Source organism: Girardinichthys multiradiatus, chromosome 20 (assembly GCF_021462225.1).
Source record: "Girardinichthys multiradiatus isolate DD_20200921_A chromosome 20, DD_fGirMul_XY1, whole genome shotgun sequence".
In the NCBI taxonomy this organism is placed as follows: Eukaryota; Metazoa; Chordata; class Actinopteri; order Cyprinodontiformes; family Goodeidae; genus Girardinichthys; species Girardinichthys multiradiatus.
This window is the reverse complement of record NC_061812.1, coordinates 42,555,699-42,578,965: the sequence shown is the minus strand read 5'-3', so window position 1 is coordinate 42,578,965 and position 23,267 is coordinate 42,555,699. Positions and strand designations below refer to the sequence as shown.

General features: G+C 39.4%; 1 protein-coding gene across 5 annotated transcripts in view; it reads left to right on the top strand.

Moving 5' to 3' along the window:
- The window catches only part of itpr1b (inositol 1,4,5-trisphosphate receptor, type 1b), a 155,479-nt gene that overhangs the window by 22,762 nt on the left and 109,450 nt on the right, over nucleotides 1-23,267 (top strand). For all 5 annotated transcript variants that reach the window (XM_047347351.1, XM_047347350.1, XM_047347348.1 and 2 more), the window contains exons 4-13: nucleotides 12,425-12,540; nucleotides 12,648-12,734; nucleotides 13,300-13,458; nucleotides 17,805-17,903; nucleotides 18,072-18,155; nucleotides 18,336-18,482; nucleotides 18,607-18,711; nucleotides 20,430-20,474; nucleotides 20,583-20,612; nucleotides 22,316-22,470. In XM_047347351.1, coding sequence (XP_047203307.1) covers nucleotides 12,425-12,540; nucleotides 12,648-12,734; nucleotides 13,300-13,458; nucleotides 17,805-17,903; nucleotides 18,072-18,155; nucleotides 18,336-18,482; nucleotides 18,607-18,711; nucleotides 20,430-20,474; nucleotides 20,583-20,612; nucleotides 22,316-22,470 — 1,027 coding nt within the window. The remainder of the gene's footprint in view (nucleotides 1-12,424; nucleotides 12,541-12,647; nucleotides 12,735-13,299; nucleotides 13,459-17,804; nucleotides 17,904-18,071; nucleotides 18,156-18,335; nucleotides 18,483-18,606; nucleotides 18,712-20,429; nucleotides 20,475-20,582; nucleotides 20,613-22,315; nucleotides 22,471-23,267) is intronic.

The window sequence follows — 23,267 nt, the reverse complement described above, 5'->3', positions numbered from 1 at the left end:
TATTAAGCCTCCAGTTTTTGCTTTGTGGGTTTTCTTTCTTATTTACTAGAGTTAAGGAAACAGGTGCATGATCGCTGACAGCTATAGGGTGTATCTCAGTGTCTGAAATGTCAGTCAACAATGAGCTGCTGACTAAGAAATAATCCAGACGAGAGTAAGATTGATGGACATGTGAGAAGAATGTATACAGGTCCTTCTCAAAATATTAGCATATTGTGATAAAGTTCATTATTTTCCATAATGTAACGATGAAAATTTAACATTCATATATTTTAGATTCATTGCACACTAACTGAAATATTTCAGGTCTTTTATTGTCTTAATACGGATGATTTTGGCATACAGCTCATGAAAACCCAAAATTCCTATCTCACAAAATTAGCATATTTCATCCGACCAATAAAAGAAAAGTGTTTTTAATACAAAAAACGTTTTCTCTCTGGTGCCGGCTCCATGCATATTCCATGTGAGAAACCTTAGTGTGCCCATAGTTGCGCGTGTATTGCTAACATTGTACAGTGCATGTCACCACAGAAACAGATAGACCCAAGTGAAATCATAGTCAGTGCTTGGGGTTGCCTGATATGAAGTCCCGAAGCAGAGATATGGCAGGGAAAAAGACAGAAAATTAAGAGGCTGCTGGGGGTAAGAAGGGATGAGAGATATAAGGTTATGTTAATAGATATTTGTGTGTGTGTGAGTGTGCTTTTTGTGTGTGACAGAGAGAAAAGAAAATGACAGAGAGGGGTGGTAACAAGTGTAAATAAGAGGAAGATGAGAGACAAAAAAGGAGCAGATACCTAGTAGCCCATCCTTGTGCCCACCCACATCAAACAATGCAAACAACATGAGCTGTGCTTTACATTAGATTTGCCAGATATCTAACCTCTTATCTAACTAGTGTTACATGTTATATATTAACCTGCTGTTGCTCCTAATAAAGCCAAGGAGTGATCTCCCGATCTCTAAACAACTGACCATTGATATAAAGTTTGTCTACAGCCACTGTAGCTCTGATGCCTTCACTGATATATTTCTTCCTAATTGGGAATAAAACTCATCTCCGATCGAGGATCTCCTTTGGGAACTGGTCATTGACGCTGAAGTTCGTTCCCCGCAGCTCTCTGCCCCGACCTCTGACCTGCTCTTTTTGTTTATAGTGCTCGAATTTTACTACAATTGGCCGAGGTCGGCTGTGTTCGGGTTTCTTACCTCCGAGCCGGTGAACACGATGGAAAGTGATGTTTTTTACCTCGTCACTTGGGAGTTTTAGCTGACGTTGGAGAAATTCACAGACCGTGGATTCGGCGTCCCCCTCTGCCCGTTCCGGGATACCGGAGAAAACAAGGTTGTCCCGCATGCCCCGGGCCTGGACAGGTCCTTCTCAAAATATTAGCATATTGTAATAAAGTTAATTATTTTCCATAATGTAATGATGAAAATTTAACATTCATATATTTTAGATTCATTGCACACTAACTGAAATATTTCAGGTCTTTTATTGTCTTAATACGGATGATTTTGGCATACAGCTCATGAAAACCCAAAATTCCTATCTCACAAAATTAGCATATTTCATCCGACCAAAAAAAGAAAAGTGTTTTTAATACAAAAAACGTCAACCTTCAAATAATCATGTACAGTTATGCACTCAATACTTGGTCGGGAATCCTTTGGCAGAAATGACTGCTTCAATGCCGCGTGGCATGGAGGCAATCAGCCTGTGGCACTGCTGAGGTCTTATGGAGGCCCAGGATGCTTCGATAGCGGCCTTTAGCTCATCCAGAGTGTTGGGTCTTGAGTCTCTCAACGTTCTCTTCACAATATCCCACAGATTCTCTATGGGGTTCAGGTCAGGAGAGTTGGCAGGCCAATTGAGCACAGTGATACCATGGTCAGTAAACCATTTACCAGTGGTTTTGGCACTGTGAGCAGGTGCCAGGTCGTGCTGAAAAATGAAATCTTCATCTCCATAAAGCTTTTCAGCAGATGGAAGCATGAAGTGCTCCAAAATCTCCCAATAGCTAGCTGCGTTGACCCTGCCCTTGATAAAACACAGTGGACCAACACCAGCAGCTGACACAGCACACCAGACCATCACTGACTATGGGTACTTGACACTGGACTTCTGGCATTTTGGCATTTCCTTCTCCCCAGTCTTCCTCCAGACTCTGGCACCTTGATTTCCGAATGACATGCAGAATTTGCTTTCATCCAAAAAACGTACTTTGGACCACTGAGCAACAGTCCAGTGCTGCTTCTCTGTAGCCCAGGTCAGGCGCTTCTGCCGCTGTTTCTGGTTCAAAAGTGGCTTGACCTGGGGAATGCGGCACCTGTAGCCCATTTCCTGCCCACGCCTGTGCATGGTGGCTCTGGATGTTTCTACTCCAGACTCAGTCCACTGCTTCCGCAGGTCCCCCAAGGTCTGGAATAGGCCCTTCTCCACAATCTTCCTCAGGGTCCGGTCACCTCTTCTCGTTGTGCAGCGTTTTCTGCCACACTTTTTCCTTCCCACAGACTTCCCACTGAGGTGCCTTGATACAGCACTCTGGGAACAGCCTATTCGTTCAGAAATTTCTTTCTGTGTCTTACCCTCTTGCTTGAGGGTGTCAACAGTGGCCTTCTGGACAGCAGTCAGGTCGGCAGTCTTACCCATGGTTGGGGTTTTGAGTGATGAACCAGGCTGGGAGTTTTAAAGGCCTCAGGAATCTTTTGCAGGTGTTTAGAGTTAACTCGTTGATTCAGATGATTAGGTTCATAGCTCGTTTAGAGACCCTTTTAATGATATGCTAATTTTGTGAGATAGGAATTTTGGGTTTTCATTAGCTGTATGCCAAAATCATCCGTATTAAGACAATAAAAGACCTGAAATATTTCAGTTAGTGTGCAATGAATCTAAAATATATGAATGTTAAATTTTCATCATGACATTATGGAAAATAATGAACTTTATCACAATATGCTAGTATTTTGAGAAGGACCTGTATATCCAGGATGGTCTCCTTCATTTTTTTATTTTCTCCGGACAGCTGCGTCATTCCTTCGGTGAGTGTTTTCACGCTATCCCTCAGTGTTTGGTTCTCAGCTGTTAGCGAAGCGAGTTGTTCTTGGCTAAACTCCAGAGACTCCCTCAGAGCTTGAAATTCCCTATGGAGAACCTCCACCAGGGCGAGACGGGCATCCAGGCTGGTTAGCTTCTTGTCGATAGAGTCCAGGACATCAGCGTAGCTTTTCTCTGGAGAGATAGTGGAGGTGCTGGTCGAGCACACTGAACGGGTGCGTTTTGATGTTGGTGTGGCCATGGGTGGAGATTTTTGTGGCTTGCCCATTACAATGTTATCAAAACATACGTCCACATAGCTTTCCAGGCTGTCCAAGGTTTCCTCGTCCAGTTTGTTTTATTGGAAAAATATGAAACAGTGGTTAGTATTTTACACATTTCTATGTTCGGCTTGAATTTATTGGCTTGTTTTACCTTAGTTCTGTCGTGTTTGTTTACCAATATACCGCCATATTACTTACGTACAACTCTCGCGAGATCTCAGCCGCTCATCACCAGATCTGCCGACCATCTCTGAACGTACAACACGTCAAACCTTGAGGCAGATGGGCTACAGCCGCAGAAGACCACACCGTCAGCTAAGAACAGGAAACTGAGGCTACAATTCTCTCAGGCTCACCAAAATTGGACAATAGAAGATTGGAAAAACGTTGCCTGGTCTGATGAGTCTCGATTTCTGCTGCGACATTCAGATGGTAGGGTCAGAATTTGGCTTCAACAACATGAAAGGATGGATCATTCCTGCCATGTATCAATGGTTCAGGCTGGTGGTCATGATGTAATGGTGTGGGGGATATTTTCTTGGCACACTTTGGGCCCCTTAGTACCAATTGAGCATCATGTCGACGCCACAGCTTACCTGAGTATTGTTGCTGACCATGTCCATCCATTTATGACCACAGTGTACACATCTTCTGATGGTTACTTCCAGCAGGATAACGCGCCATGTCATAAAGCACGAATCATCTCAGACTGGTTTCTTGAGCATGACAATGAGTTCACTGTACTCAAATGGCCTCCACGGTTACCAGATCTCAATCCAATAGAGCACCTTTGGGATGTGGTGGAACGTGAGATTCGCATCATGGATGTGCAGCCGACAAATCTGCAGCATCTGTGTGATGCTATCATGTCATTATGGACTAAACTCTGAGGAATGTTTCCAGTACCTTGTTGAATCTATGCCACGAAGGATTAAGGCAGTTCTAAAGGCAAAAGGGGGTCCAACCTGGTGCTAGCAAGATGTACCTAATAGAGTGGCCGGTGAGTGAATACAGGTGTGGATATTTAAATATGTATTTATGTAATGCATTTATCAATATAGCAAGATCTAGTCCGTCTTTAGTGAATCATTTTAAAAATCTGGATGTTGTGCTTGTTCTGTTTCCTGGTGGTGCAGTATGATTCATGCATATTGTTTCTGGCCATGCTCCGGCATCCGGCAAAAATAGACTCTGGTCCGCAAACTGCAGCAGTTGTGCTCTGCCTTCTGATGATGGCTGACTTTCTTTTTCTGACTCTGCTTCATCACCCTGTGATGAATGAAATATATCTAAAAAAAAAACATCAGATTCTTTGCTACTGTCTGTGTTATTGGCCATTGTTGCAGCAGTCAATTTACGTGCGGGTGTTCCCCTTTGAAATCAAGAGCGCAATTTCTCTCCAGAAATTGAATCAGAATCAGATCAGAATCAGAAAAGCTTTATTGCCAAGTACGTTTTTGGACATACAAGGAATTTGTTTTGGCGTAGTCGGTGCAATACAATACAAATTAAACAGTATAAACATATCTACAATTGGACTTATCATAAAAATTCCATGTCACCCATACTTTAAGGATGGATCTTAGCGGCTATGTAACCTGGTGTTTGGGTTTATTCTTTCCCAGCAATCGGTACCGATATCTTTCTACATAAAATCATAACTGGTAAAGGAAAAAAAAAACAACATAGGGCAAAGGGCATCTCTAACTACATTCTAATACCTTTGGCACAATTGTGCGATCTTCTGACAAACACAATTGACATGTAAGAAGTATGTTCCCATTTTTAAGACATCAGCAACACTGTATCTCAAACTCTGTTTTTTTTCTAACACAAAACAACTTATTTTAATTTGAAAATAAAACACCATCCAGGTAAAGCTCACTCTTGCAACCTTATGCTTATGTAACAATAGGGCAATTTTATTTTATTTATGGTTATTGTGTGAAAATCCATCACAGTTATCACTAACTTCAGCATCAATGTAACCATTATTATTTATAGTAGAGGTTGTAATATTATTCATTATTCCATCACACTCTCACCAACACACTCAGAATGTCTCTCCCAGCATTTTTAAGAACAGTTTTATTTAGCTTTGTGTTATTTGAAATTCAGAGGGGTTTATAACTGGATAAGGCTCTTATTGTGAAGGTTTGGTGTATTGAGACTATAAACCTAAACATACATCATTGTGTTATTGTTCTGGTTGTTCTGCCAAGTGAAATCAGATCCTTGGTTGTAATGCTGGCAGTGACCTAAATCTAAGGAGCTGTTAATCAGTTAAACACATGAACCAAACCATCCAGCTAAATGTAAACTAACTCACCATTAGCCGATAGAAAGCTAGTAGCAGGTGGAGGAGATTGCTACTCCTGTAGTTTCCCTTTTCCTCTCCTAGTGTGGACAACACCTAGTCATATAGCCTTCGTGCTCAGTTGTATGGTCCAAAGTACAGATGGATGTAATACATGGTGCTCTTTGGTGGTTTTAATTTTATCCCAAGAAAAGTGGGTTTTTTTTGCAATCCAAAAGTTGTTGGTGTGATACCAGTCTCCTCCTGCCACATGTCAATGTGCCCATGGGCAAGCTGAAGAAGTTAACTTGAAGTTCCCTACCAGTTTGTGTTTCGGTGTATGAATGCGTGTGCTTTAGTGAGTGCGATTGGGTGAATGTGGCTGTAGTGTAAAGCGTTTTGAGTGGTCAGTATGACTGGAAAAGTGCAATATAAGTTCAGTCCATTTACCATTATCCCTGTCTTATTTTCACTAGTTTCTGAATGCATCTGCTTTGACACGTAAGAGACGATGCGTTTGATGGACGATCGAAAAGCTGTCTTTTAAAACGCGAGATCCCTAAGCATAGTTTTAATGGTAATTTTATTTTTAACTAACTATATTAATACTGTACCCCTACCATGACTCACTACAACCAGTCACTATTTCATCAAGGCTACATCTGTTTTTTTTTTCTTTCTTTTTGAATCTAAATGAAAAGGAGAAAAATGAAACTCATGAGTCTGAGCAAGAGGATAGAATGCCAATGCATAGAATGTGCCTCATAGATGATCTCTCTGCTTTAGCAGCTGTTCAAACAATTCTAATCCTTCCTGACCTAAGATCATCATATTGTCTACCTGTCCAAGTAATTTAGGAATAGGTATTAAATGATATAGTTTCTATTTCCCTCTCCCAGTGAGGACAAAACCCGCTTCAAAAAGCCTGATACTTTAATAAAGTCAATAAAATCCATGTCCCGCATAAATGCTTAAAAACCCAGTGGCTTTAAAATGCAGTACAATACCACACTACACAGTGAGTCAGCATTACACTTATTATATTGCCTGTCTGCCTTCAAACCTCTATGAACATCAGTGACATCCCATTTTTTATCCATAAGATTTAATCTGATATTGGCTCATCCTTTGCAACTTTAACAGCTTCAACTCTTCTGGGAAGCCTATCCACAAGGGATAGGAATGTGTTTGAGGGCATTTTTGAGCATTCTACCAGAAGTGCATTTGTGAGATCAGACAATGATGTTGGACACGGTGACTTTGCTCACGTTATGGGTTCTAATTTACCCCAAAGGTGTTCTGTCAGGTTAAGGTCAGGAATCTGTGCAGGTCAGTCAAACTCTTCCTTACCAAACTCGTTCACGTCTCTATGGACATGGCTCCATGTCTTTATGGACCTTGCTTTTAGTGTGGCAGGCCAACCTTTTGGAATAGGAAGAGGCCATCCCCGAACTGTCCCCACAAAGCTAGGAGCATGACATTTTTCAAAATAGCTTGATATATGAAACTTGAACTAAAGGCCAAGTCCAGCTCCTGGAAAAATAGCCACGAGTATACTGGTCCTTCTCAAAATATTAGCATATTGTGATAAAGTTCATTATTTTCCATAATGTCATGATGAAAATGTAACATTCATATATTTTAGATTCATTGCACACTAACTGAAATATTTCAGGTCTTGTATTGTCTTAATACGGATGATTTTGGCATACAGCTCATGAAAACCCAAAATTCCTATCTCACAAAATTAGCATATTTCATCCGACCAATAAAAGAAAAGTGTTTTTAATACAAAAAACATCAATCTTCAAATAATCATGTACAGTTATGCACTCAATACTTGGTCGGGAATCCTTTTGCAGAAATGACTGCTTCAATGCGGCGTGGCATGGAGGCAACCAGCCTGTGGCACTGCTGAGGTCTTATGGAGGCCCAGGATGCTTCGATAGCGGCCTTTAGCTCATCCAGAGTGTTGTGTCTTGAGTCTCTCAACGTTCTCTTCACAATATCCCACAGATTCTCTATGGGGTTCAGGTCAGGAGAGTTGGCAGGCCAATTGAGCACAGTGATACCATGGTCAGTAAACCATTTACCAGTGGTTTTGGCACTGTGAGCAGGTGCCAGGTCGTGCTGACAAATGAAATCTTCATCTCCATAAAGCTTTTCAGCAGATGGAAGCATGAAGTGCTCCAAAATCTCCTGATAGCTAGCTGCATTGACCCTGCCCTTGATAAAACACAGTGGACCAACACCAGCAGCTGACACGGCACCCCAGACCATCACTGACTGTGGGTACTTGACACTGGACCCAGGTCAGGCGCTTCTGCCGCTGTTTCTGGTTCAAAAGTGGCTTGACCTGGGGAATGCGGCACCTGTAGCCCATTTCCTGCACACGCCTGTGCACGGTGGCTCTGGATGTTTCTACTCCAGACTCAGTCCACTGCTTCCGCAGGTCCCCCAAGGTCAGGAATCGGCCCTTCTCCACAGTCTTCCTCAGGGTCCGGTCACCTCTTCTCGTTGTGCAGCGTTTTCTGCCACACTTTTTCCTTCCCACAGACTTCCCAGTGAGGTGCCTTGATACAGCACTCTGGGAACAGCCTATTCGTTCAGAAATTTCTTTTTGTGTCTTACCTTCTTGCTTGAGGGTGTCAATAGTGGCCTTCTGGACAGCAGTCAGGTCGGCAGTCTTACCCATGATTGGGGTTTTGAGTGATGAACCAGGCTGGGAGTTTTAAAGGCCTCAGGAATCTTTTGCAGGTGTTTAGTTAACTCGTTGATTCAGATGATTAGGTTCATAGCTCGTTTAGAGACCCTTTTAATGATATGCTAATTTTATGAGATAGGAATTTTGGGTTTTCATGAGCTGTATGCCAAAATCATCCGTATTAAGACAATAAAAGACCTGAAATATTTCAGTTAGTGTGCAATGAATCCAAAATATATGAATGTTAAATTTTCATCATGACATTATGGAAAATAATGAACTTTATCACAATATGCTAATATTTTGAGAAGGACCTGTATACTTCAGCATTTACTGACACTGCTCTGTGAATTTGTGTCCTGCCACTTCGTGGCTGAGTTGCTATCTTTCCCAACTGTTTCATCTTTATTATGCCACTAACAGTGGTATAATAAATATTTAACATGTTTAGTAGCAATTACATTTCACTACCCTAAATGCTTCAGTAAAGTAGCATACATTTAACCTGTTGTTACCTGATTAGGTGGGGGTCAGGCCGGCTCTCCTCTCGCACAGACAAGGTAAAGAAACAGTCAGACATGGCGAAAAGGCTTGCTGAAACACCGACATCCTGCAAATAATTAAAAACTCAATGCTTAGCTCAAAGTTTAGTGCAGAACAATGGTTCTGTTTTGTTACCACACAAATGACTGGACATGTAACAATACATGTGATGATCATTTACAGTCAATGAGTCACATCAGAAATGGGAAGAAGAAAGAAGTAACCACAAGAAAGTCACGCCTGTTAACTCTTGCACATTCACCTAATCAGTAGAATCAGTAGGCGTGAGTTTATTCGAGTTTTTGTGTGTGGAGTCAGTTCCGTGTGGCAAATCAGATATTCCTGTAGAAAAAAACAGAAAAATGTTTGTTCCATTTTGGCAAAGTGCTGCGAACAGAGGGATGGCCTGTCAGATCAGTAGAGCTAAACACAAAAACACCGACAGTCATGTACTTCAGTGGAGAAGTCTGTGACAGATGGAAGAAATAAAATGAATCTGATCATTATACTTGTGTGCACAAGGTTTTACTGTTCGTCTGTTTTAGGTTTCTTCATGAGAGATGTTTCCGTCTTATGTTCTACTCTAAAGTGATTTTAAAAAGAAAACTTTCTTTTTTTTAAATGTGAAATACTTTAAATCCTTTTTTTTTTCATGTAAAACATTGTTTTTAAATGACAGCAGATCCCGTGACACAGACAGACTAGCAGTCACAACAGCCAACATCATTGTAATAGGGAAAAACTGCTGAAATTCGTTCGGGAAAACCCAGATTACAGCAAGAAAATTATGTAAGGGTGTAATTGTAAAGAGACCTATTATGCAGAAATTATTATGCAGTGCAAGACATGTTATATCTTATTGACCCTGAAGTTTGATAAATGTATTCTGATGTGTCTGTGGAGGTACATCTGTGAGCGAATAGTTATGACTAGTCTTTAGATTCTGTGCCCTTCTGTATTTGCAGATAGGCCACTGTTTCACACTGTTGAACAATGCAATGCCTTCCCAGTTAAAGATGCAAAGAAATTACTGGCTCACTTCTAACTGAGTTATTCAAATAATATTCAAAGATTGTGGTTTATCGCTATACTGCTGTAACTGCAGAGGCACACTTAGTATTGTAATGTTTAATCCACCCACCAAAAGCCTCTTGTGTCAGCCACCAGAGTTAATCTGAAGCAGTGTAACAGGCCTAGATCCTAACCTCTTTGTTGACTATTCATAGCACTTAGGTTAAGCTGTGTGTTTAAACTAGCTTGTTTCTGATATGAAAGACTGATGCATGACTAGATCAGTTCATGTTTGTTTTTTTTGTTTTTTTTTTATGTACAGGTCATATTCTCAAAAATGTACACACTGAACAGGTTCTGAGCATACAGTGAAACTTAATTTTTTGTGTACTGTTGCACCCCTGTCAACAACCCAAACAAAATGCAGTTAAAACCCCAAGCAGTTATTTTAACATGTCTAAAAACACTTAAAAACAATCAGGTTTACTTTAGTGTTTCTGCTAATGGCATCACTTAGCGCAAACCACACAAATGGTGTCATGTGAAAACACTCTACTGATTACAAAGATGTTTCTCTCATAATTGTGCTGTGAAAACTTTATGAGCTGTCTTACTGTTTTGGTAAGGTCTACTGGTATAATTCTGTTTTTGTTAGAAATAAATTGTGAATGTGTTGGTTGTTTTACATGAAGATAAAAGAGTGTTTGTAGTGAAATTAACAATCTTCCAAAGACATGGTGCCTTTGTTGTATTTTATGTTTTTGATGTAAAGCGACCTTGCGAGCCTTGAAAGGCACTAATAAATAAAACAAAATGTTTTATTATTAAAATCTTCATTGTGTTAAGTTAAATATCCTCAAGCCACAATGTTCAATATGAACCTGCTCTGTTTAATTTTGGATACACATACATTTTGCTTTATGCTTGTTAATAAATACCTTTCTGCCTAGAAGTTTACCTTCTTATTTTTCTCCTTTTTTCCTAATTGCCCATTTGTGTCAGATAATGTTCTCCTAGTGCCCTGTTTTCTTTTTTTTGTGGTCTTTGTCCTGCTTTTTTTGTCCTCCTTTCTCAACTCCAGGCTGTATGATGGGTTCTCCCTTGACACTCTTGCTTTGACCGCATTTCTGAACGCTGTAGCCCAAATCACTATTTTTATCTGTTATTACTCCATGGGTCTCTTGTTCTAGTTAACAATTGGTATACAGCAGCCCATAGTAATGTGAGAATGGATGAGTTTGATTCTAGAAGGTTGCAACCATTGAAGGTTTATTCTCTTGTTGTATCACTTACAATGACACATCCACTCATTGCTTCCTGATGATTCAGATAAAGTTTGTGTGTAGGATAGTCTGAGGAGGGTCGTTCACTTAAGCAAGTCCCTCTGGTCCATTGGATGGGACATTAAGCCATTTAATTTTAACATGTTTGAAATACTTCCCTAAAGGGGGTGGTGGCTCTATGAGATGCACAAACCAGCCCAGTTTGCTGTTTGCAGCAGAGCGGCTGGTTTATTCTGACCTTCCTCAATACAGCTGTGCACCTTACGCTGTCCATAAAGCTGAATCCCACCTCCCCTTCAGAGGAAACAAATTTCAGTTTCTACTGTTTGCCTTTTTTTTGCTTTACATATCTTGTATACATGGGGAACGATTAAAACAATATAATTTTTTTTCCTCAGCACTACATGGTGCTGTCTTAATATGCATTTTGTCTCCTGCTAAATTTTATTTTCACTCAAGAACAAGAAGCTTGATGTCCACCTTATGAAGCAGCTGCTCCCTCCCAACGTGGAGTCAGTTCTGGTCCCCAGATGATCTCGATGCATCTCTATTTCCATTGTACCTGTCCAGCATGACGTCAAAATCTGTCGTCAGTCATTGATTCATTAGTTTTATACAATTTAATAAGGATTTCTGGGTTTTGAAAAGTATTAGCTGCACACTGGCTGTTGGTGTTTATGTCCAAAGGTGTTTTTTGTATTTTTGTCATAATTATATCAACTAAATTTAACATTTTTACTATTAAACTACATGTTAAATAATGTTCTATAAACAAGAATCATTCTATGTATAAAATATTTTCAGCACACTTAATAGAAATCTAGCTTTGTAATTTAAGGACAAATTTACATGGCCGACATTTATCCTTCAGACGTGCTGCTGGTGAAACAGAATTGCTACCATTTCCTCCTTCAATGTTTCTTTGTGGCCATATAAAGCAAACCTTACATAAACCGGCAAGAGAAGAGGGGAACATATCTTTAGTATTCCAAAAATATACTCATTCAGTCCAGTTTAATAAGATCTGATTTGGTTTTATGCTAGTAACTCTCATCTGTCAAACCCCATATATCCTTACAGTTTGTTATGAGTGAGATCAAGTGGAGGACAGGCTGTTTTTTTAAAACACTATTTTTAGTCTGTCATTGTACCAGTTTCCCCTAACTTGGCTCTGTTGGTTGAGGTTAGGATGCCGGGCATGTGTACAGACTCTTATGATAAATGATGATGTCTCTTTCTGTTTTGCTTGTTTTCCTTCTTTAGACTGCCTTTTCAAGCTATGTCCTATGAACAGATATTCAGCACAGAAACAGTTCTGGAAAGCAGCAAAACCTGGCGGCAACAGTACTACAGACACAGTCCTGCTCAATAAACTTCATGTAAGATCTGTTTACATCTTGAGAAACCATAATTGCAGTGTGATTATATGGGCAATTTGAAACAATGTGTGTGTGATTCAGTCTCTGTACTCTGTTGTGTCTGTTAGCATGCTGCAGACCTTGAGAAGAAGCAGAATGAGTCTGAAAACCGCAAGCTGCTGGGAACAGTCATCCAGTATGGAAATGTGATTCAGGTGTGTCGACTGACGAGATAAAGGGCTTTGCCTAAAAGAACTGCGGCACTGTGCAGCCGCATGTATGACACATGTGTGCTTGATGATACTGACCATAATTCTGTTTTAATCACAGGAGTTTTAAATAATTGCCACAGAACAAAGATGCTTTATAAGGTCACTTTATCAGGAAGCTTTATGAGGCATTCATCTGGGAGTTTATCTGAGAAACAGGTGAACTTGATATTCAAAATGCATAAGGGAGATTGTGTAGGATGTCCTAGTTGCATTTACCTTATATAATGTAACTGTAGCTGCTTGAAGTGTACAATTAATGTCTGGCAAAATAGGAAACCAACTGTGACAAAAGTTAACAGAATAACAATTGGATCATTTTGTATTTTTGCATGGCCTAAAAAAGACAATATTAAACTTATCTGGAGAAGAACTCATTCAAAGTGTCCCCATGGTCTCTTTTGCACCAGTTTTTCCACATATTTCTAAAGCTGTGTAACCTTTTTCACTTCTCCCTCATGAGACTGAATAGTTGCATTTCTTGTAAGTGTGTACCTTATTGTGCCAACAGTTGCTGCACCTGAAAAGCAATAAATACCTGACTGTGAACAAGCGGCTGCCTGCACTGCTGGAGAAGAATGCCATGAGAGTGACTCTGGACTCGGCAGGGAATGAGGGATCCTGGTTCTACATTCAGCCATTCTACAAGCTGAGATCCCTGGGAGACAGTGTGGGTAGAGCAGGGTGTGGGATTCAAGTTAATTATGCCCAGTAGAAGGAATTTAGAATATATTTTTAGACTTTTCATGGGGTTTGAAAACAAAAGTCACATGTATTCGCCACATCTGAGTTGAACTTGTCAAGCAGAACGAACTGCAGATAGACAATACTCTGTTCCTGAAAGACAATCTGCTTAATTGGATGACATGTCCTGTGTAGAACAACGAAACTAGGCTGTTTTAATGAAATACATAACAAACAACACATCCTTTCTATTACCTAGGACATTTTAAACAGATATACTATCATGTAGGTTGATCCAGAGAGCGCTGTGGAAAATCAGACATGGTGTGAAAATTCAGTTTGACTGCAGTTGATTTCCTTTCAGCTTGAAAACCAAAAAATACAGGCTGCAGATACGGATGTACAGTGTCTTGCAAAAGTATTCAGGGTAGTCGTACCGATTGAACATTTGCAAATGTCACATTACAAAGTCAAAATTCTATATATTTCATTGGGATTTTATGTGATAGGCCAAGACAAAATTATGACGTGCATAGGAAAGGATACATTGTTTATTTACTGAAAGATACCATAAGATGTTCTATTTATAGCCTGCCAAAAGCCATAGAGGGGAACATGAAAAAATGTGAAACGGAGGTGCTGTTCTTGCATGAGACCAAAATTGAACTTTTTGTCATACATATAAAAACTTATCGATGAGTGATAACTAACTACAGTTGGGAAAATAAGTATTTGATACACTACCGATTTTGCAAGTTTTACCACTTGCAAAGAATGGAAAGGTCTGTAATTTTAGGTACACTTTAACTGTAACTGTAAGAGGCAGAATGTAAAATAAAATCCAGAAAATCCCATTGTACTCGTACTAGTCGTCTTCCGCTTTATCCGGGACCGGGTTGCGGGGGCAGTAGACTAAGCAGAGACACCCAGACGTCCCTCTCCCCAGACACCACCTCCAACTCCTCTGGGGGGAGCCCAATGCGTTCCCAGACCAGCCGAGAGACATAGTCCCTCCAGCATGTCCTGGGCAATCCCCTCCCTGGACCTCCTCTCTGTGGGACGTGCCTGGAACACCTTCAAGGAAGGCGTCCAGGAGGCATCTGGTATATGCAAGCAGCTTGATGAGAAGGCAACATCTCACCAAAATGGAAGAAACTCAAGCTGACTGTTAATCTCCCTTGGATTGGAACTCCCTGCAAGATTTCACTTCATGGAGTATCAGTGACCATTTGAAAGGTGAGGGATCAGCCCAGAACTATACGGGAGGACCTGGTCAATGACTCAAAGAGAGCTGTGACCACACTCCTCACAGGTTACTATTGGTAACACACTAGTGATGTGACGTTCACGAGCGAATCAATTCTTTTGAATGGCTCCTTACCTTGAAGGATAGGACTCAAGTCTTAGATAGTGAGAGCCGTTCTTTGTTTTTTACTACTTTGCTTTATTAAAATGATACTCTTTCAATTTAATTGAATTGAATTTTAAGTTGTTATATCACTTAGGCGATTAAATACAAAAACCGAAAGGTGAGCGGTATGAGCATACAGCGTGCCTGGTCATTGCTCATTGTTTGTTTTTGTCACGTGTCATGGCGGCAGGGTGTGCGGCGCTGCGTGCCACCTGGTTGCATTGCCGACCCATGCAGTGGGAGAGAGGAGGAGAACGCTCACAGTGTGCACCTTTCGCAAGGATGGAACAATGATGGGCGCAACGAAACGTCTGCATTACTAGTTATATTTAATGGTGCAGTTTGTGATTTTTATTTTTTCCAAAGCAGGTCAAGTGCACTCTCTTCTATTTTGTTTTATCTTGCTTTCTTGATTTTGTTTCTATATTACATATAGCAATAAAATGCTATTATTGTACACAAAACATAAAGTAAAGAACTACATGGGTATTTGATATTTATGTTATATATATATAAAAAGAGGTATTTTTGCATGAACATACTGTGGTTCTATTTTGACCCCTTTAAATAAAAATGTTAATCCTACTTAATACAGATAATTTGGCTTTAGTTATAAATTTCACCCACACCTGCCAGGTTTTCCAAAATGTATATGCCGGTATTTAACACTATATTAAGGGTGGATTGTTCTTCGAAATATGCACATTTTCAAAAACAAATTATTTCAACAGCTCTTTTGAACGAGTCTTTGAAGTGAACAAATCCTGAAGATTCGGTTCCCTTCAAAGAACCATAAATCCCATCACTATAACACACTACACCATCATGGATTAAAATCCTTCTGTGTTCACAAGGTCCCCCTGCTCAAGCCAGCACATGTCCAGACCCATCTCCCCTTTGCCTATGACTGTTTGGACGACCCAGAAGATGAATGGGCGAATGTCATGTGGTCAGACGAAAATAGAACTTTTTGGTGTAAACTCCACTCGCCGTGTTTGGAGAAAGAAGGAAGAGTACAATCCCAAGAACACCATTCCAACTGTAAAACATGGTGGTGGAAACATCATGCTTTGGGGATGCTTTTCTGCAAGGGGGAGAGGAAAACTGCATCGTATTGAGGGGATGATGGATTGGGCAATCCTGCCAAAGGACATAGCGACAGCACTGAAACCTAAAAGATCTGTATGGAGGATTTGGTCAAAATTGCTGCTGTAGCATCTACAAACCTGGTCAAGAACAACAGGAAACATCTCTAACTGAAAACAAAGGTTTCTGTACCAAATATGAAGTTCTATTTTTGTATTGATCAAATACTTAATTCATGCAATAAAATGCAAATTAATTATTTAAATATCACACAATCTGATTTTCTGGATTTTGTTCTTTATTGCCTCTCACAATTGAAGTGTACCTATGACTAAAACTACAGTCCTCTCTATTTTTTGGAAGTGGGAAAACTTGCAAAATCAGCAGTGTATCAAATACCTATTTCCCCCACTCATGGCACATCAACCTAATGTGCAAAGAGGTGAAACAGGGATGGCAGCATACATTTCTTGAAGAGTTAATGGGAAGATGATGGAGCAAAATACAGAGCAATGTTGGAAAAGCATAGGAGTTGAAAAAGACTTGAATGTAAGGTAGAGGTTTCCTGAAACACGGTTCTCCAGTCATTACAGAGTCAAAATAAAGGCCTAAATCTAATTGACAGTGTTCAGCAAAACTTGAAATTTGATGTTCATTGACACTATGTATCCAATGTGACTGAGATTGAGTTGTTTTTGCTAAAAAATGGATAAAGTACAGAGTCACACATTTTAGAAATACAAAAACCCAAGCATCACTTTTATTCCTTTTCCCACTAATATACTAGTTTGTGTCAGTCTACCAAATAAAGTTTTATGTGACCAAATGTGATAAAGTTCCAGGGGTATTAATACTTTAGCAAAACAGTGTCTTAGACAAAGTGTTGTTAGAAAATTCACCAGTTTTTGTTTTCTCTTGCAATTGATAACAGTGACATATATCACACCTTTTGTCTGGTGTAGTTACAAAACCAACACGTTCAAAAAGAAAATAGCAGACTTCTTGTTTTTTCTTAATAATTTTCTTGTTATTTGCTGATAGGTTAGATAAAGCTACATTTGTGTAATGTTTTTTAAACTGTAGCTTCAGTAAATGGAGCATACATGAACTTAACCTCTGCTGCTCAAGCTGCAGTTTCTAATCGTGGCTAATGGAAGGTGATAGAGTTAAGCTGTCTAAATGGCTAACTAAGTTCCACTTAATTTATCCCCCTGGGAAGATTTGTCCTCCACATGTGATTTATCCTTTTAAAAGACCTAGAGGCACTGGCCTCTCTTCAGAGTCCGTAGCCTGACGTCAAAAGCTCAAAGCTGGGTACTGTTTCTTTGAGAACATGCAGATTTCCCTCTGTGGTACAAATGTCTGACTTATAAAATCTAATATTTAAAGCTGATTAGCTTCCCATTCAAACTCTTCATGAGACAGTTAAGTTCAGATTGTGGTGCAAGCAAAAACCTGAAGCTTGGTCTACATCACTATTCTCTAATTATTGATAGCTGTCATTACTACTGTCATAAATTATTGCTCGGGGTCAAGGCGACTGTGTCTCTTATATCTTTTATATGTCTCTAATATTAGTAGTGCTACAAGAAGCACTCTGGCTCCACCTAGTGCTTGACTGATGGTAACTACTGTGGAAAGCAAATTTGAAGGGCCTGGAGGGTTTTCTTTTGATTAAATGGAATTTAGATCACTTTTATAAAATAATTTGTTTTAATCATGTTTTTAGGGTTTTATATGGTTCAAAGAGGAAAATTATAAAAACTGCTTGTATTGGATATATCTCACTTTTGAAAAATTTATTTTTGTTCTGTGAATTTGTGTTTCTCCTGCAGGTGGTGATTGGGGACAAAGTAGTCCTTAATCCTGTGAATGCAGGACAACCTCTCCATGCCAGCAGCCATCAGCTTGTTGATAACCAAGGGTGTAATGAGGTACAACTGTTACTGTATCACATGTTTCTGAAGCAAATCCTAATTTCATTTACAGGGATATATGTTAGTTAATAAGTTAGTCAAAAGGGTATACACTCTGGAAAAGACATGTTTGAAATGTTCATACAACATTTCTCTGTTCTGTGTTGTGTTTTTCTCTTTTGTCAGGTTAATTCTGTAAATTGCAACACAAGCTGGAAGGTTGTACTATTCATGAAATGGAGTGACAACTTGGAAACCATACTCAAAGGGGTAGGTACCAGCACAGGCGGTATTACTTACTTTCATCTGTTTTTACCTATATTTGCATCTCATCTCATTTTTTGCAGCTGCAACATGGAAAGAATGGAAAACATTAACCAGATAATTGATAGGTTCAAATATTAACCAGTAGTGCTTATTTATTGTTCATGCACGTGTATGTGTTTGCAGGGTGACGTCGTTAGGTTATTCCACGCAGAGCAGGAGAAGTTTCTTACTTGTGACGACCACAAGAAGAAGCAACATGTTTTTCTCCGAACCACCGGTCGACAGTCTGCAACTTCAGCCACCAGCAGCAAAGCACTTTGGGAAGTGGAGGTTGGTGAAATGTGTTCCCATAATAAAATCAATCAATAAATGATTGATACTCCTCTATGCTCTCAAATGCTCACACTACTCAAAACAGTGCTGGTTTACTATAACTTATTTTTGTCATCACTAGGTGGTCCACCATGACCCCTGCAGAGGAGGTGCAGGCTATTGGAACAGTCTGTTCAGGTTTAAACATTTGGCCACTGGTTGCTATTTGGCTGCAGAGATGGGTGAGGTGTGTGTCAGTGGATTGCCCTTTTTTTTTACTCCATACTAATACAGACAAATATACAGTATCTGAGTTCATAGCAAGAGCTTATGTTCAATATTTAAACTCTAAGTGACATCTTTATTTATAGACCAATTTTCATACACAACAAGGGCAATACAAAGTGCTTTAAATAAGATTAACACAGCAGGTAAGTAAAAACAAACCAAAGAAATAAGATAAACAAGACAATCTTGTGGAAAATGTTCAGAAATGTGCCGGTAACGGGGATGATGTTGTTTTGAAGGACTCTTGAAACACAACTGTTTAAATGATTAGGAGACACTAAAGGTAGGCTTACACATTCTAAGATGTACAGGTGCTAAAAACTTGATAAAAGTGTTGAGATGATTATGTAGATGTTTTTTATTTTTATTTGTGTTGTGTTGTGTTGTGCTGCCAGGATGCCTCTTATATATGAGAATTTAAATTCCTATGGTTCTTTCTTCGTTAAATAAAGTATGAACAAATTTAGATGATAAATAATAAGAAAAAAATAGAAGTAAACTAATATTTACATTTCATTCAAACAGGTGGTGTTAATGTTCTTTAGTCATAACAAAATTAAATAAAACATCATAAAAAAAAATACAAAGCCAAACTAAAAGTGCAATACAACTACAGATGAAATTATGAATGAATTATTAAAACCCAAAAGATAAGACTAAAGTTTGGTTCTAAAAACATCAGTAGAGATCAGTGCTGTCTTCAGGATGGCTGTTCTTCAGTTGAGAGTAATAATAAAATAATGCCTTTTGTGGGTTTTTCTTTTTATTTAGGTACTATCAACTTATGTGATAAAAGTACATCAGAAAAGAATTTCCAACCCTTAATGGCTTTAAAAACAGGGCTGTTGCAATGACGATAGGAGATAAATACAGATTTAACTAAATAGTGTGAATGTCTTTCGTCTTTGGGTCCATCACAAACATAGACTGAGGCCAATGTCTATCCAGTCGGAAAATCCTAATGCCCTCCTAATACATGTTCTGTTGTATTAAACAACTAGCATTACCAAATATGCATTACTGTCATTGAGAGCCTAAATTTATGTTAATGATAAAATTAGCTAATATTTGTTTCAGTTCAAGCAATTCTTTGTAATATTGCGATCAGTAATTTTGCCATACCAATAAATCTGTTACATTCAGTCATATTCCATAAACTACAATATGTGTTCTGTTGAGGCTTGTTTGTCAGATTAAAAGCATCTTTTAAAAATAATAACATTTATGCTGGTATTAAACATATATTAAACCCACATTTCTGAATCAAAAATTGTTTTTTATTAGTCTGATATAATACTCTAATCTTAAATGCCATGTTTTCATTAGCTGTAAGCAAAATATCATCATAACACACATAACGACTTGAAAACATCAGTCTGTAATTTGTTCCATTTGGTGAATTAAGTTACTGAAATATACATATAAATATATGTATGTGTGTGTATATATATATATAATAAACTTTTCAATAAAAGTCTAATTTATTTAATAGGACTTCATTGTACAGCCCTGTTTAATAGTCTTTAAAAGCACCTTAAAATCAATTCTGAAATGTGCCAGTAACCAGTGCAGAGCTTTCTAAACGGCGGTTATGTGTGTGGTATTTATTTACTTAAGAAAAAGGCAGCACTATGAAATGAATGATGCCAAGAATGATGTCTAAAATGGGTTTTCCAGGTGAATCCAGACTTTGAGGAGGAGAGTGCTGAACAGCGATCTTCTGTAAGTAAGATTTTCTCTCTGTGGTGCTTCGCTACACAATGCTGGCTTCTGCTTCATTATTGGTCTTATCTTTTAAAATCTGGTATGGGTTTCTCCTCACTGCTTCAGGTGGTGGACTTTACACCCTTCAATTTCCAGGTATTGTCTCACAATCCCTGTCTATTATTCGGTTATATCAATGTTCACTTCATGTACAGATGCTTGTGTGTTTCAGTAGCCTTAGACGGCCACAATGTCATTGGTAATCAGCTTTGTTTATGCACAGCAGGGTTTGTTTTTATTGAATAGAAATACACAGAAATACAAAATACTGGAAAACAAATAAAGGCCACTAGTGCCGCACAAAAAAAAAACAAATCTTAAATAAAAACACCAGGCGCTAGTAAATATACAGGGGTTGGACAATGAAACTGAAACACCTGGTTTTAGACCACAATAATTTATTAGTATGGTGTAGGGCCTCCTTTTGCAGCCAATACAGCGTCAATTCGTCTTGGGAATGACATATACAAGTCCTGCACAGTGATCAGAGGGATTTTAAGCCATTCTTCTTGCAGGATAGTGGCCAGGTCACTACGTGATACTGGTGGAGGAAAACGTTTCCTGACTCGCTCCTCCAAAACACCCCAAAGTGGCTCAATAATATTTAGATCTGGTGACTGTGCAGGCCATGGGAGATGTTCAACTTCACTTTCATGTTCATCAAACCAATCTTTCACCAGTCTTGCTGTGTGTATTGGTGCATTGTCATCCTGATACACGGCACCGCCTTCAGGATACAATGTTTGAAGCACTGGATGCACATGGTCCTCAAGAATGGTTCGGTAGTCCTTGGCAGTGATGCGGCCATCTAAAACAAGTATTGGGCCAAGAGAATACCATGATATGGCAGCCCAAACCATCACTGATCCTCCCCCATGTTTCACTCTGGGCATGCAACAGTCTGGGTGGTACGCTTCTTTGGGGCTTCTTCACACCGTAACTTTCCTGGATGTGGGGAAAACAGTAAAGGTGGACTCATCAAAGAACAATACATGTTTCACATTGTCCACAGCCCAAGATTTGCGCTCCTTGCACCATTGAAACCGACATTTGGCATTGGCATGAGTGACCAAAGGTTTGGCTCTAGCAGCCCGGCCGTGTATATTGACCCTGTGGAGCTCCCGACAGACAGTTCTGGTGGAAACAGGAGAGTTGAGGTGCACATTTAATTCTGCCGTGATTTGGGCAGCCGTGGTTTTATGTTTTTTGGATACAATCCGGGTTAGCACCCAAACATCCCTTTCAGACAGCTTCCTCTTGCGTCCACAGTTAATCCTGTTGGATGTGGTTTGTCCTTCTTGGTGGTATGCTGACATTACCCTGGATACCGTGGCTCTTGATACATCACAAAGACTTGCTGTCTTGGTCACAGATGCGCCAGCAAGACGTGCACCAACAATTTGTCCTCTTTTGAACTCTGGTATGTCACCCATAATGTTGTGTGCATTTCAATATTTTGAGCAAAACTGTGCTCTTACCCTGCTAATTGAACCTTCACACTCTGCTCTTACTGGTGCAATGTGCAATCAATGAAGACTGGCTACCAGGCTGGTCCAATTTAGCCATGAAACCTCCCACACTAAAATGACAAGTGTTTCAGTTTCATTGTCCAACCCCTGTACATATAATGACTTCTTGTCAAAGAGTAATTTTTACCATTTTCTTAGTGGCATGTAGATGCATTTTTGTTTACCTTTTATGATTGAGAATTGTTGTTACATATCAACAGATGGTTGATTCTTTCTGTATTGTTCTATGGTGGGGGTCTGCACCCTTTCACTGTGTTTCTTTTTTGTTAGCTGGATGCTGATAATGAAGCTCTACGTGGCCGTCTCCGTGCTCCACAGGAGAAAATCATGTACACTCTGGTGCCTGTACCTGATGGCATGGATGTCTCCTCCATCTTTGAGCTGGACCCTACCACTCTAAGAGGAGGGGATTCAATGGTTCCCAGGTATGGCTTGTAAAAATAACCCCATCAATACTGTGAATGTGTTCTAGCTTTAAACATCACCCTCTAAAATCCCTTGATTTTTTTTTTTTTTTACTATATTCACCACAAACTGTATTGTAATAAATGTGATATTATGTGACAGATTAACAAAAATTTGGCATTTGGTGAATAGTTGCATAAAGAAAGCTGTTATTGAAGAAAAAATCAAGGCATGTTGGCAGTTTGACACCAGACAATAAACATGCAGAATACGTTGCCTTGGTTAGATGTAATACAAATTGACATTTTAGGGCTTCAGAGTAGCCTACCAAACACATCACCTTGAACAGACCATCCTTGACCTACAACCTGGTGGTGGCAATATCATGTTGTGGATATGTTTTTATTTCATGAGGGAAAGGGAGGATGAGTTGTTGGAAAGAAGGATGGAGCTAGATACAAAAAAAATGCTGGAAGAAAACCTGTTGGAGGCTTGAGACAGAGGTTCAACTTCAAGCAAGATGTTAACCTTAAATATACAACCAGAGCTGTTACACAATGATTTTGGTCAACGAATATTCATTTGTTAGTATGACCCATTCAAGATCCAGATGTAAAGTTGACTGAGAGTTTTTGGAGAAGACAGAGGGAAGGCAAATTGCTTTTCACAGTTACTCTTCAGCCAATCTGAATAAGCTGGAGCAATTTTCAAAAAAGAATTGCCAGAAAATCCAGGTTCCTAGGTCCTAGATGTACAAAGCTGGTAGAGTTGTAATCCAAAAGACTTACAGCTGTAACTTGAAAGTGCTTAAAGTTAG